A 14,986-nucleotide genomic window follows, 5' to 3' on the forward strand; every position below is an offset into this window, starting at 1 on the left:
TAACCTCCCACTAATTTTTGCTCTATTATATGGCCTCTGTTTTACTTTTATGCTGTCTTTAACTTCCCTTGTCAGTCAGGGTTGTCTCATCCTTCCTTTAGGATGCTTACTCAACTTTCTGATGTATATGTCCTGCACCTTCCAAATTGACCCAGAATCTCCAGCCATTGCTGTCCTGCCATTATCCCTGATAGTGTTCCCTTCCGATTAACTTTCCCTAGTTCCCCTCTCGTACTTCTGTAATTTCCTTTATTCCACTGTAATACTGATACATCTGACTTTAGCTTCTCCTTCTCAAACTGCAGGCTGAATTCTATCATGTTATGATCACTGTCTCCTAAGGGTTCTTTTACCTTAAGCTCCCTACTCAAATCTGGTTCATTACAGAACACCCAATCCAGAATTGCCTTTCCCCTAGTGGGCTCAACCACAAGCTGCTCTAAAAAGGCATCTCATAGGCATTCTTCAAATTCCCTCTCCTGGGGTTCAGAACCAACCTGATTTTTCCTGATCGATCTGCATATTGAAATCCCCCATGACCATTGTAACATTGCCCTTATTACATGGATATTCTATTTCCCATTGAAATTTATATCCCACATCCTGGCTACCGTTTGGGGGCCTGTATATAACTCTCATCAGGATCTTTTTACCCTTGCAGTTTCTTAACTCTGCCCACATGGATTCTACATTTTCCAATCCTGTGTCACCACTTTCTAAGGATTTGATTTCATTTTTTTGTCCCCTCTGCCTACCTACCTGTCCTTTCCATAGAATGTGTATACTTGAATGTTAAGCTCCCATCTATGATCTTTTTTCAGCCACAACTCAGTATATCCACAACGTCATAACTGCCAATCTCTAACTGCGCTACAAGATCACCTACCTTATTCCATACACTGCGTGCATTTAAATATAACACCTTCAATCCTGTATTCATCACCCTTGTCCATTTTGGCCCTACATTTCATTTCAACTCGTCCCACTGACTGCAATTTAACCCTGTCCTCTGGCTGTGCTTCCTCACAGTCTCACTACACACTGCATCAACTTGTATACCATCCTCAGCCCTATCACTTTGGTTCACATCCCCCAACCAAACTAGTTTAAACCTCCCCAACAGCTCTAGCCAACCTACCCACAATGAGTTGGTTCCCCTCCAGTGCAGACATAACCTATCCTTTTTGTACAGGTCATAACTTCCCAAGAAGAGATCCCAAAGTTGCAGAAATCTGAAACCCAGCCCCCCTTGCACCACTTTGTCAGCCACTCATTCATCTGTACCATCATCCTATTCCTGTCCTGACTAGCATGTGGTACTAGGAGTAATCCGGAGATTACTACCTTCGATGTGCTGCTGGTAAGCCTCTTTCCTACACTCACTGCACCTTTCTACCTCTTCCACCTTTCTGCCCATGTCATTGGTGCCAATGTGCATCACGACTCTGACTGCTTACACTTCCTCTTGAGAATCTGTGCAGCTGCACTGAGACAATCCCAGACCATAACACCAAAGTGGCAACACGCCTAGCTTCTCTTTTGTGGCCGCAGAACCCCTAACTATTGAGTCTTCTATCCTTATCACCCTGCCTGACTTTACCCTTCCCTGCTGAACCTCAGAACAGGCCACAGTGCCACTGCCTGGCTGCTGCTGCTGTGCCCTGCTGCTGTCTTATGGTCATCCCCCTTCGCCCCCAGCAGTTTTTAAAGAGTTGTACTTGTTGCTGAGGAGAATGGCCACAGAAGGACCCTGCACTGACTACTTACTTCCCTTACTTCTCCTGGTGGTCACCCAACTGCCATTGGGGTGTGACCACCTCAGTAGATGTCTCAACCATAAGGTTTTCAGCCTCCCAGGTGGTCCTCTGTGCGTCCAGTGCCAGTTCCTTGACCTTGCTAGTCAGGAGCTGAAGTTGGGTGCAATTCCTACAGATGTAGCCATGAAATAAATGCTGGAACCCCAAGTCTCCTGCATCTTTCTATGAGACTGAGGGTTGAAAAGGATGGTGAGCTGGCCTGGAACCAATAGAACAGCTGGCTGTTAAGAACTCTCAATTCCTAACTCTCATGCAAGACATGATTGCAGAAGTCTTGACCAGAGACAGACAAATTGTATGGATCTAGCAATATCTTGGCATAAACAAAATTAGCATCTAATGACATGGTCTGATTGGCCAATAGTGTAACCTCACATTTTGCACATTCTGTGATTTCACAGAGCATAGAATTTGGGTCTTTATAGCCTCTAGTTCATAGTGCTGAAACTTAATGGTGGCTCTGCTTTAATTATAAGGTGTCAATATGAAAATCCAAATATCATTATATATATTTAAAAGTAGGCCAAAGCAAGCAGAGAACCACTTAATGAATCCAGAGACATTGATTTCAAGCCTAAAAATGGTAACAAGATTTCAGATTTAGATTGATTTATCGTATGTATTTTGATACCTGCAGTGAAATATGTTTCAATTGCATTAACAACCAACACACCTGAGAATGTGCTGTGGCAGCCCGCAAGTGTCGCCACACATTCCAGTGCCAGCGTAGCATGCCCACAATGCTCATAAGAACAACACACAACACATCAAGTAACAATGCAACAACAGCAAAACAAACCTCATTCCTATATTAGTAAGACTTTGACATGTTACTTTGTATTGGAGAATGAAGCAACACACATAAAAGTTGCTGGTGAACGCAGCAGGCCAGGCAGCATCTATAGGAAGAAGTACAGTCGACGTTTCGGGCCAAGACCCTTCGTCAGGACTAACTGAAAGAAGAGCTAGTAAGAGATTTGAAAGTGGGAGGGTGAGGGGGAGATCTGAAATGATAGGAGAAGACAGGAGGGGGAGGGATGGAGCCAAGAGCTGGACAGTTGATTAGCAAAAGGGATATGAGAGGATCATAGGACAGGAGGCCTAGGGAGAAAGAAAGGGGAGGGGGGAAAATCCAGAGGATGGGCAAGGGGTATAGTGAGGCGGACAGAGGGAGAAAAAGGAGAGAGAGAAAGAATGTGTGTATATAAATAAGGAACGGATGGGGTACGAGGGGGAGGTGGGGCATTAGCGGAAGTTTGAGAAGTCAATGTTCATACCGTCAGGTTGGAGGATACCCAGATGGAATATAAGGTGTTGTTTGTCCAACCTGAGTGTGGCTTCATCTTTACAGTAGAGGATATCCTTTCATATCCCTTTTGCCAATCAACTGTCCAGCTCTTGGCTCCATCTCTCCCCCTCCTGTCTTCCTCTATCATTTCGGATCTCCCCCTCCCCCTCCCACTTTCAAATCTCTTACTAGCTCTTCTTTCAGTTAGTCCTGACGAAGGGTCTCGGCCCGAAACATCGATTATACCTCTTCCTGGAGATGCTGCCTGGCCTGCTGCATTCACCAGCAACTTTTATGTGCGTTGCTTGGAATTCCAGCATCTGCAGATTTCCTCATGTTTGTATTGGAGAATTATTGGTTTGGTATTTGCTGTGACTGTGAACAAAGCAACCAGAGAGACACTGAAGCTGATGGATATAGAAGTCTTTGTTCAGCAAAATGAGCAGCAGGGATCATATTCGAGGCACTCTTGGAAAAAGAGGTCTGCCTGATCCAATATTACATGGCATTTTATATGCTAAAGGTCAAAGGTAACAGCAGGACAATTCTATAATTACAGTGTACTGTATCCACAATGCTTTCTTTGGATCGCATGTAATTTTCAAACACCTTCACCTTCACACCCACACTCCAGACACCCAAAATGAATGTTAAATCCCACTGATTCAAGGACACATTCACGCATATGCAGGCATCTGAGGTCAAATGGAGTGTTTCTTTGTTTGTAATCAACCCCAAAATGCAGATCCAGAAAGACCATTGTTCAGAGCTGCATTTAAATTCAATCTATAATCCACATTCAGGTCTGAAGACTGACTGTTGTTGAAATTAGTATTTGCTATATTCCCTAACTCCAAAATACACCCTAACAGTATTAGAACATTCACTCTGGTGAATTGACATGTATATGAATATCATTTCAAGTTTGCCTTGATAGCAGTTCATATTGCTTGGACTGTTTTTAATCTAAATATGCAGCCTGGTATTCAGATGCAAAATTGTCATTTTATTAGAAGCCCTTTAATAGTGTTAAAATAGTCTGATTAAGGTGCATTAACCAGTTATTTCGCCCTGAACTTGTAGTGACAGGGTAAGGTTATTGTTGTTACCAATAACCTTAACATTTCCCTCAGAGACAATGCAGCCTGCCTCCGGTGAGCTCTGGCCCCTTGTCTGATGCCAAGTATGCTCAACTACAAGTTCAAGGGGACCCCTGACACCTGTGTTGTAGTCATATGTTATTTAGCCAATCCCCTTTCTTTTAAAGCAACTTTCAACCAGAAAATTAATTTTTGTTTAAACTTCTTAACAATTATTTCAATTGCTAAATAAAGATTGGCAAGCAAATGATTAAACATGTACGTAAAATTTCATTTCCTTTTCATTTTACAATCCTTTGTCATTTCAGAATATCATGATAGATTTGTTTCCTTGGAGCCAAATAGTTTGCTAAACAGCAATTTGGTTTAGAAAGCCATTATAATTCATTCAGACTACATGTAATCGACTGTGAGATTTTCAAGATATTTTACAGTGGGACTTGTTCACAAATAGCTCAAGTTCACAGCATTTAGAATGATTTCATCAAGTCTGGTGGAAAAGTTCATAAACAGTGCTGTTTCCTCTAAGGTACGCAGTAACTGAGATGCCCCTGCGCACATAGCCATTGTTGCCGGGTGGCTGGAATTTTCTTTTAGACAATGTTTTATTAAAGTGTCACATATTTTTCAAGCCATTAAAAATTTCCTACAGAGCAATGGTTCGTCCACACAGTTTTTTTTAAAAAAAATTAGAGCAAGCTTAGAGGAAGGAAGAGTGGATCACTGCCAGGAGCTACTGGGACTCCTGCATTCAGAAGTCCAGAAGCTGCTGTTAGTTCCACAGAATACTGAACAGTGAACATCATTATTCTGAGCCATTGCTTTGATAGACATGCAGATTAAGCTACTAGAAGTTGAGAACAATAGTTTGGTTGAGGATGGCAGAGTATTAAATCTTCAAGTTCACCCAGGCCTTGCTGCTTTCGGCTCCAAAGAGAAGAATAAATGAAATGGAAATCCCAAACCAACTGAGTGGTATGATACTGTTGCACCTCGCTATCGAATGTTCAGCGATTTCTTTATTTTGATGGGCAAAATTAGCCACCTCTGTGACGGATGATAAGTAGCCAAGCATTTCTCTTGTAATTTTAAGTACAACTTGAGTAGTTCCTGCAGATTTTTAAAATGTTGTTTCAGTGTGTTGTTCCAAGCTGATAACAAAAATTTCGGACCTCTCTCCCAGTGAAATGTTCTGGTGGGAAAAGTCAATTTATGGATTACTTCCTTGGTTGGTTTCTATAAATATGCTTTAGCAATCATTTCAGCTTAAGTCAAAAAGGGCAATCTGTGTTTAGGGTGTAAAACGTTCATTTGATACTGGGTGAAGACTATTCATTACTGGAGTATTAATGGGGTTTCTTGGCCTGAAAACCGCATAGCTTAATGGGTCAAATGTTAGTCACAAGTGCAAAACTTTCCCAGTTGTAAAATATCCGCTCTGCTGATTGATTGGACCAGTTGCTCGATGACAGTACGTTGAGGAACACGTCTGCTTTCATAGCCGAGTCTTATTATAGGCAACTCCAGACTGGAGAGGGAACATCGGCTCTCTGGATCCACTTGTCCACTCTAGGCTGCTAGGAAATCTAATAAGCAGATAACTCACCTTTGTCAGCTTTTGAACTGTTAATTTACACTCGGGTTCTATTGAGTAATCAAGGTTAAAGTTGATACCCCTGTCATGTCCAAAAAAAATCCTCTGCCTGGAGGATCATTTGAACTGTGAATCATCCTTTTAAGTCATTCTGTTAATTTCGTCTCTGATTGTGCACAGGTTTCGCTTCATACTCGTGAAGCTTCCAAGCAGTTAAACAACAGTCCAGTGCCTGCTGCCTGAGTTCGTTACTTGATTTATTGTAAATCCACAATATCCTTCTCTTTAATTCCTGATCTGATTTCTGTAATCCTCCTGAGTACAGAGTCTAGAGTATGTGTTATTTATCCTGGGGTTCTGTCAGTTAACAGGAGTGCTGGTTAACAAGCAAACCCCCTACGTTCTGATAAAGGTCATTGATGAAAAACGTTAGCTCGTTTACTCTATTCACAGATGCTGCCTGACCCACTGTGTTTCTGGTGTTTTGTACTTTCATTTCCGACTAACAGCGTTATTTTACTCTTGAGTCTTCCATGTATGCTAGGTAATTACCTAATCCACTAACAAACCCTCTTATCTAAAGGGCATAGAGGCTTTGAACATCGTGGGTTTTTTACCTATTTATTCCATTGTGAGATATAAACATCTCATTTACGATTCATTTAATTTGCCCTGAAATAGGCTGTTAAGAAAAAAAACCACATTGGTTGAACCTGCTGTTGCATTTAGCTCATACCAAATAAAGGTGGCAGATTTTCATCCCTGTGGGATATTTTGGAACCAGATGGGTTTTTACAACAAACATCATTTCATAGTTGTTGATGTTAGTTTTTTTAGATTTTAATAACTTGAATGATTTGCTTTGGAGGGGTTTAACCTCCCACCTGGAGACCGCAGGTATATTAATTTACCCACCATGCTATTGTAACATTCACAGGATTTATTGTATCATAACCTAGGGAAATGTTTTGTAGGATAAATAGTGTAACACACACAGAAAGCTGGAGGAACTCAGCAGGTCAGGCAGCATCAATGAACTGGCCATGTTTTGAGCTGAGACCCTTTGTTAGGACTGGAAAGGAAGGGGAAAGATGCCAGAATAAATAGATGGTTGGGAGGGGGGGAGGCAAAAGAGGACAAGCTGGAAGTTGACATGTGAAGCCAGGTAGGTGGGAAAGGTAAAGGGCTGGAGAGGAAGGAATCTGATAGAAGAGGAGAGTAGACCATGGGAGAAAGGGAAGAAGAGGGCCCAGGGGTGGGGATCGGCAGGTGAGGAGAAGGGGTAAGAGGTCAAAATGGAGAATAAAGGAGACTGTAAAAGGGGTTAGACAGATTAGGAGAATGGGCAAAGAAGTGGCAGATGGAATACAGTCGAGATGTGTATGGTCTTGCACATTGGTAGAAGGAATAAAAGCAGAGACTATTTTCTAAACAGGAAGAAAATTCAAAACCTGGTGGTGCAAAGGAACTTGCGAGTCCTTGTTCAGGATTCCCTAAAGGTTAATTTGTAAGCTGAGTCGAGGTGAGGAAGGCAAATGCAATGCTAGAATTCATTTCGAGAGGACTAGAATACAAAAGCAAAGATGTAATGTTGAAGCTTTATAAGGCATTGGTGAGGCCTCTCTTGGAGTATTGTGAGCAGTTTTGGACCCCTTATCTGAGAAAGGATGTGCTGACGTTGGAGAGGGTTGAAAGGAGGTTCACGAAAATGTTTCCGGGAATGAAAGGGTTATCATATAAGGTGCCTTTGATGGCTCTGGGCCTGTACTTGCTGGAATTTAGAAGAATGAGAAGGTAGCTCATTGAAACCTATCGAGTGTTGAAAGGCCTAATGGAGAGGATGTTTCCGATAGTGCGAGAGTCTAGGACCAATAAGCACAGCCTCAGAGTAAAGGGACGTCTGTTTAGAATGGAGATGAGGAGGAATTTCTTTAGCCAGAGGGTGATGAATCTGTGGAATTCCTTGCCATAGGTGGCTATGGAGGCCAGGTCTTTGGGTATATTTAGGCAAAGGTTGATAGATTCTTGATAAGTCAGGGTGTGAAAGGTTACAGGGAGAAGTCAGGAGAATGGGGTTGCGAGTGAAGTGGATCAGCCATGATCAAATGGAGAAGTCTCGATGGGCTGAATGGCCTAATTCTGTTCCTATGGTTCTTGTAGTCTTATATTATTCATCACCGCAGTTTCAAGTGGGAATAACTAATGACTCTTGTAAAGCTTTCCTCCCTAGATTGAGAGAAATAACAAAAATTGTTACCAGTACCTCTGCCAACATGACATACATATGGATTTCTGGGATATCTAGCTGGTATCATGGCTATTCCACTTAGAACAGCGTTACACGACACATGAAAGAGCAATGAAAGTGCTAAACCTTTGCTGTTCCTTGCCCAAGGGAAAATAGTTTTTATGTATGGGAGCAGTGAAGTTTATTTAGTTCCAGCTCATTATTGATAGTAATCCTTAGTAGTGTCCCAAGTCAGACATCAAGGACCTTCTATTGGTCATGTGATCAGAGATGAGGACCTTGGTAGGTGACTTCTCAAGAGCCTGTTTCCAATGACAACCCTTCATGTAAGGAGGCTGTTAGTACTCACCTGCCTTAGGACCTGTCTAACCAAGAGACGGGTAACATTTGTGCCAAATAAATCCATATCTTCTTGATGTTCAAAAACATTTTCACTCTTGTAAGAGGATTTAGGTGATGGGATGGGGGGAAGTTGGGGTGGAGATAATTGCAAGTGGGTGAGATTGGTTGACACCTCATAAGGCCTGTCATGTAAATGCTGTGGCTACAAGAGCAGGTCAGAGGTGGGGACTTACTGCTAAATAGGTCTGGACTCCCCAGAGGCTTTCCATAAGGCAGGAGTGTGATGGAATATTCTATGCTAGTTGGATACAGCTCCTGCAATATTTAAGAAGTCAGCACCATCCGGTCGAAGCAGCTTGTTTGTTTTGTATGCATCCAGTAACTTAAATATTTACTTGTTGTCCCTTTGAAACAATGGGGCTGCAATGTGCACTGTCTGCAAAATCCAATAACAATAGTTCATCAAAGCTTCTAAAGCAACCCATCTCAATTTCCACCATCTAGAATGAGAGGAGCAAGGAAATGTTCGTCTGTTCATTATGTGCCATGTCATATGACATGGACGCTCATGGTCTTTCCATGACCATGATTGTTCTTGCCAAATTTTTCCACAAAAGTGGTTTCCCGTTGCCTTCTTCTGGTGGTGTCTTTACGAGATGGGTGATCTCCAGCTGTTATCAATACTCTTCAGAAATTGTCAATGGTCACATAACCAGGACTTGTGATAAGCACCGGTTGCTCATACGACCATCCACCACCTGCTCCATGGCTTCAAGTGACCCTGATTGGGGGGCTAAGGAGGTGCTACACCTTGCCCAAGGGTGACCTGCAGGCTAGCGGAGGGAAGGGCCACCTTACACCTCCTTTGGTTGGGACATATCTCCACCCCAGCACCGTCAGCTGCCATCAGCTCTAATTCTTCCTCCACTTGCCCTTGTGGTTGTGCATAAGCCTGATCTAAACATGCATGGCAGATCTTTCACCAGCGCTTGGTCAAGATGTCTTCACTCTATAACTTATGATTTGACTTACAGCACACTCGTAAGGAAACTTGCCACTATCTTCTCTAATAATTCCTGACTCTGCTTATGTTAGCCAGAACTTACGATGGCCATAAGTGATTGAGGACAAGCTCAGTTTAGCTTTGTTACCCACTCCCACTACCCCTTGACCCCACCACTGCTCGTGCCCACAGTTTAGGACCTCACAGTCCAGACTCGGAGGCTGTGCTGTGGAGAGCAGTGAGGTACCGGGACTGGCTGAGACAAATTCTTTGGCTTAAGGAGCAGGAAGAATGAAGGGAGGAAAATCAGGCAGGAGACAAACAGGAGCAAAGACAAAAAAAAAGCTGACAGGATAACAAAAAAAAATAGCAATGCTTGTACAATAAAAGTTAATAAGTGAACAGGAACCATCAGGCAAACAGCCAAAGCGATGGCATGTATAACAGTAAGACAACAGATCCACATGGCACCTGCCTCTTAGTAGATAAAGCACTAACAAGGTTCTTTATACAATTGGAAATGATCATCTATCTGCATTCTTTAATAGAGATTGGCACTTGAGGAAAATTAGAAATACATAAAACCACATCACAACAAAACAAGGCTATGAAAGCAGCAGGGGAAAGGAACAAAACAAATAGCTGCTGATAAAATAATCAGGAAACCATTATTGAAAGAGACAGCTTGGAACATATTTCCCCTCAAGCCCTCATAAGCATCCTTTGGTATATGAGCATGTTGAGATTTGTCAGGAGAACTGCACAACAAAACTGTTGTGATGGCGAGACCTACAGCTACTAAAATGTGCAATGCGGATAACACACTTCAAATAAGATAAAGCACCCCAAAATAGAAACAAGTTGAAAATAATACAAGAGGCATAAATGAAATAGGATTCAAATTGCATACTGATCTGGATAAGTGGATTCTAATTCGTAACCACAGATACCGCATAATTAGCTAAGTATTTCCATCATTTTCTGATATTTGTTTCAGGTTTCGGCATCTGCCGTTCCATTCAGTTTACTATTGAGCTCCACGTTTTTCCTGCTCTTTGTGTGCAGTATTCCTGCATGATTATTTGTGCTGTGGGCATTGTGAATTTATGCTCCCTTGTTCCGAACTTCCACAAAGAAGGTTATGGGGAGAAGACTGGGGAGTGGGGCTGAGGAGGGGAAAAAATGAACAGCCATGATTGAATGGCGGAGCAGACTCAATATCCAAATGGCCTAATTCTGCTCCTGTGTCTGATAGTCCTATGGTCTAAAACTATTTCAATGTTCATCTTTTTAATGTCCCTCTTTATTACCAAAACTTCTTTAAGTGTCCTCTTTGATTTACCCTTGCCAGATAAGAGGGCTGTAGCTTGCTCCAGAACTGTGCAAAAGTCTTAGGTACATATATATGGCTGGCGTGTCAAAGACCTTTGCACAGGACTGTAGTAATTTCATGTATTGTACCACAGAAATAAACTAATTTCATGACATATGTGTTTGATGATAAACCTGTGGACTGGGAGTGGGAAGGAGGCAGGGAGAGGGGAATCATGGTTGAGAAAAGGGGGAGGGAGCGGGAAGCACCAGAGAGACCTTCTGTAATGATCAATAAGCCAATTGTTTGGAATCAGATCACTTTGCCTGGTATCTCAGGACTGGGTGTGCCTGTACCCATTCCACCCCCACCCCTGGCATTCCTTCTCTGACACCTGTCCCACATCCTCCCATGGCACTCCATCCTCGCTATTCCAACACTCTTTACACTCTTTCCCAACGCCAGATTTACAAACTTGCTCTCTGCTCCATGTTAACAAACACAGTACTGTGCAAAGGTCTTTGGCACCCTAACAATATATATGTGTCTTAAGACTTTTGCACAGTACTATATATATATAAACAATTCGTGCAAACATTACAGCAAAGTTACGATATCTATTTCTACCTGCAGGTTAAGTGGAGATAAAATACTTCATTATGGGTGAGAAATTTGACAAACACAAATCGACCTTCTCCTTGCAATAAACCTGCAATGAAATATGCAAACAGTGCTATCATATTCCCTTGGTTTGAAATTATATTGACAAAATAACATCATTGATGTCTTTCCTGCACTATAGAAATACTCATTAAAATTCATTAAAGTCACAAGCACACAATGTGCTTTCAGACAAGAATAATCACTGCCAGGCCTGTGATGATGATGAGCAGTTGACTCCTAAACAGTCTACCCGTGAGGCTGACTGTTCACTATTATGTTGCCGCTTACAAGTTATTTAATGAAGCACCCCTGGAAAGACAGTTATCCTGTCACAACTGATTACAATATTTAATACCCAAATACTTAATAAGTTACCAAACCAGAACTCATACATCAGATTCCATGAAAGAAACGACCACTGTTGTACGTGCTAACGCCTCGTCAATGCTGAATGTTCCCATGACTGCAACTAACGATACGAAAACACACTGGAGTAGTCCAGGAGAAACCACAACTGCAGCACTACATTTCATCCTAATAATAATCACAGCAGGTAGACCGTGTTCACTACTGATATACACATTAGCCAAGCTAATGATATCAGTGAATGCTATAACAAAAATATCTGCAGCAAAGTCACGTCTTGTTAGTTTGACATCCTCATTGAATGAAAGTTGCTTTACTTTATAACTGAATTGCAATTCCATGCCGGCAAAATGCCGGAATTTTGACAAAATTTGAATAAAAAGTTCAATTTGCTGACAGACATTCAGCAGCAAAGTCCAACAAATGACTCTGAGAGACATCTAATTCTGTGACCTATATATCCAATTTAAATACATGGGCCCTGAATTTATTGAAGAAATAAAGGTAGGTTTAAGAATATTTTATTAATTGTGCATTTCAAAAAAAATTCTCAGTGATGAATTACTAGTCAACTTCTTTTTCACTTCATCATCATTAGCTTCACTCTTGATTTACTGGTCCATCTATTTAGTATCTTATTTCACATGTTCCATTTTGAACCTTATATGTTATTGTGTTAACTGTTTCATTCCAGTACTTGCTAAAAGCACTCACTCTCTCCCACAGCCCACCCCCACCCTATAACTCTAATCCCTCTCCCCTCCCCCTCACACTTCTCCCTTTCCCCCTTCCCTCCCTCTCTCCCCTCCTCCCATCTTCTTCTCACATCCTTTCCTTCCTCCCTCCTCTCCCTTCCTTCTCTCCCTATCTCCTCTCCCCCTTCCACCTCCTGTTCCCTGTCCCCCCACCCCCTCTCCTACCCCTCCCCCACTCTTTCCTTCCCCACCCCCTTCCCACATCCTCCCCCAAATTCTCCCTTTCTCTCTGTCTCTCTCTTTCTCTCTGTCCCCTGTCCCTCCCACTGTCTCTCCCCTGCTATCCTCTGCACACACCAACAAGAGTCTTCCTGTACATCCAGAGTACCTCCATCATTATAGATCATATTTTGTCTTCTATCCTTGCTTAATGCATTATTAATTGTTTATCTTAGTTATGGTTATTTTTATACTTCGGGAGGTGAAAATACTGATCAGTGTTACGTCAGGTTGCTCATATTTTACACTGAAAAAGTAACTGTACAACAAACTCGTTTGCATAAGCTTAACATTCGTTGCTCTAGTAATTTTAGCTGATGATGGCCTGATTGCAGAATGGATCTGAAAACATATTCCTTAATTGTGTGTTGCTAGGTTACAGAGGGTTTGACCATAATCAGAGAGAGATTATGGACTCATTTTAGTTGCTGAAAGGTTTAACCAAAGGAGGACTTGGAGAAAATTGCTTTTGGATTTTTGATGTATGCAGTTATTCATGCAAAACATTAACCAATCATCAGAATTATTATTCATACTAGTAATATGATACATGTAACATATTCATTTTCAAAAACAAAGGTAATGAACCACTAATCTCTTGTCTTTTAATTTAAAAAAAAAGTGGAATTGAGTTGACCTTTATTAATTCTTAAGCCTTTCAGGAAATTTCCATCATTGTGTGATACATCATTTTATAATGGCAGTTTATTCTTCCCTTAATATACATGAATGAAAATAAAGACCATCGGCTTGTTAAAGGCAAAATTTCTTGCTTCTGAGAATTTAATGTTTATAATTAATATGAAGAAGATTGGCTTGCTGCAGGTGGAATTTATTATATTTCCATGAACTTATGTTTTTAAAAAACTGGACTGCATTATTGAGAAAAATAAAAAAAAACAATCAGCAATGCAAATACTCAAGTTATGCAGGGTAGCAGGAATTCTCAGACTAGGTCATCGGTGTTTGCTCAATTAGTTTATGTTGTGTTGGTTAAAGCAGAGGAGTTCTCATTTCAACTTTTTGTCCAGTGATCTTCCCTGGAAGAGTATAAACCTACAAGATTCAGCAAGGACAGTTTTCCCTCCCCTCACCAGCACAAAGTTGAATGATGCCACATAAGCAAACATCAGATATCAGGGGACTAAGGAATCAAAGATTACATGAGAATTAAAATAAAACAAAATATAATGATAAGATGTAAATATTTGCTGAAATTCTTGAAATATTAAATACTAAACATAGAAGTTATTAAGAACAGGGTTGGCTCCACTTTTACACAAACTGACCATTTTTAAATTCAATTGTGGTAGGTGCCTATCACTGGTTCCTCTGGGGTAATGTGGCAATCTGGCTGATGAAAGTACAACCACGCTGCTATTGAGCAGGGGTACCAGGATTTAGGTCTAGCGTTGATGGTGATGGAATCATCATCTTCTCCGAGGGTCGTCACTTTGTCATGGTGGAGAGACCTGTGCATTCCTCAGATCTTGAGAGTGATGCCATCTGGAGCTTAGCTCCTGGTGGCGTCACCCATGGCAGTAAGGTCTAGAGGGAGGTTTCAGATAAAGACGATCTAACCAAGACCTGTACCATGGAACTGGTGGAAGATGATGTTGTTGAGTTCTTTATATTTATATGTACCGTGGGTTAACAATAAAAAATCATATTCTGGAAGAATTAGAACTTTTATTTACAGCAACAAAACCAAACCACATTTTTACCAAGCCATGTTCTCGATCATCCTAACATTTCTGCGCATGCTCAGAACTCTTTCCAATCACATTCTGACACGTCATTACACGTGATATCACCACAGATGTCAGATCACAATGACAGTGAAAGTGGAGGAAGGCTACAGCAGTAAAGGTTCCGCATTTATTTTGCATTCCATGCCATTGGACATATTAGGAGGACGGAATTCACAGGCCTTGGTCTCCAGTACTAACTCATTAGCCTCGTCATCAATTTTACTGCCCTTCTTGCTCTTCATCTGGCATTGAGTCAGAATTTCTACAACCTTGGCATCCTGTGGAGCAAGACTGCAGCTTCGTAATTGCTCCATTAGAAAGGCCTCCAATCTCCAGAACCATTAGATTACATTTACCAGCTGCTGCCTCAGCTATTCGTTACAAAACCCTCATTCATGCCATTTTCTGATCCAGACTTCATTTTCCCTCATTTTATTTATTGACCACCATAAGCAGCTCCTCCAAAGCCTTTCTGGCCCAGCTCCAAGTACCCCTCACCATTATGCTAGCTCAGTCCCATACTGATCA

General features: G+C 41.5%; 1 protein-coding gene across 9 annotated transcripts in view; it reads left to right on the forward strand.

Annotated features, from left to right (window-relative positions):
- Nucleotides 1–14,986, forward strand: part of LOC140185779 (C-terminal-binding protein 2-like) — a 371,042-nt gene that overhangs the window by 183,907 nt on the left and 172,149 nt on the right. Inside the window, exon 1 of one of the 9 annotated variants that reach the window (XM_072239433.1) lies at nt 5,118–5,180. The exons of the other annotated variants lie outside the window; for them this stretch is intronic. Coding sequence (XP_072095534.1) covers nt 5,156–5,180 — 25 coding nt within the window. The 5' untranslated portion in view covers nt 5,118–5,155. Of the gene's footprint in view, nt 1–5,117; nt 5,181–14,986 lie in introns of those variants that run through there. 9 annotated transcript variants of the gene reach the window in all.

Source organism: Mobula birostris, chromosome 21 (assembly GCF_030028105.1).
Source record: "Mobula birostris isolate sMobBir1 chromosome 21, sMobBir1.hap1, whole genome shotgun sequence".
NCBI lineage: Eukaryota > Metazoa > Chordata > Chondrichthyes > Myliobatiformes > Myliobatidae > Mobula > Mobula birostris.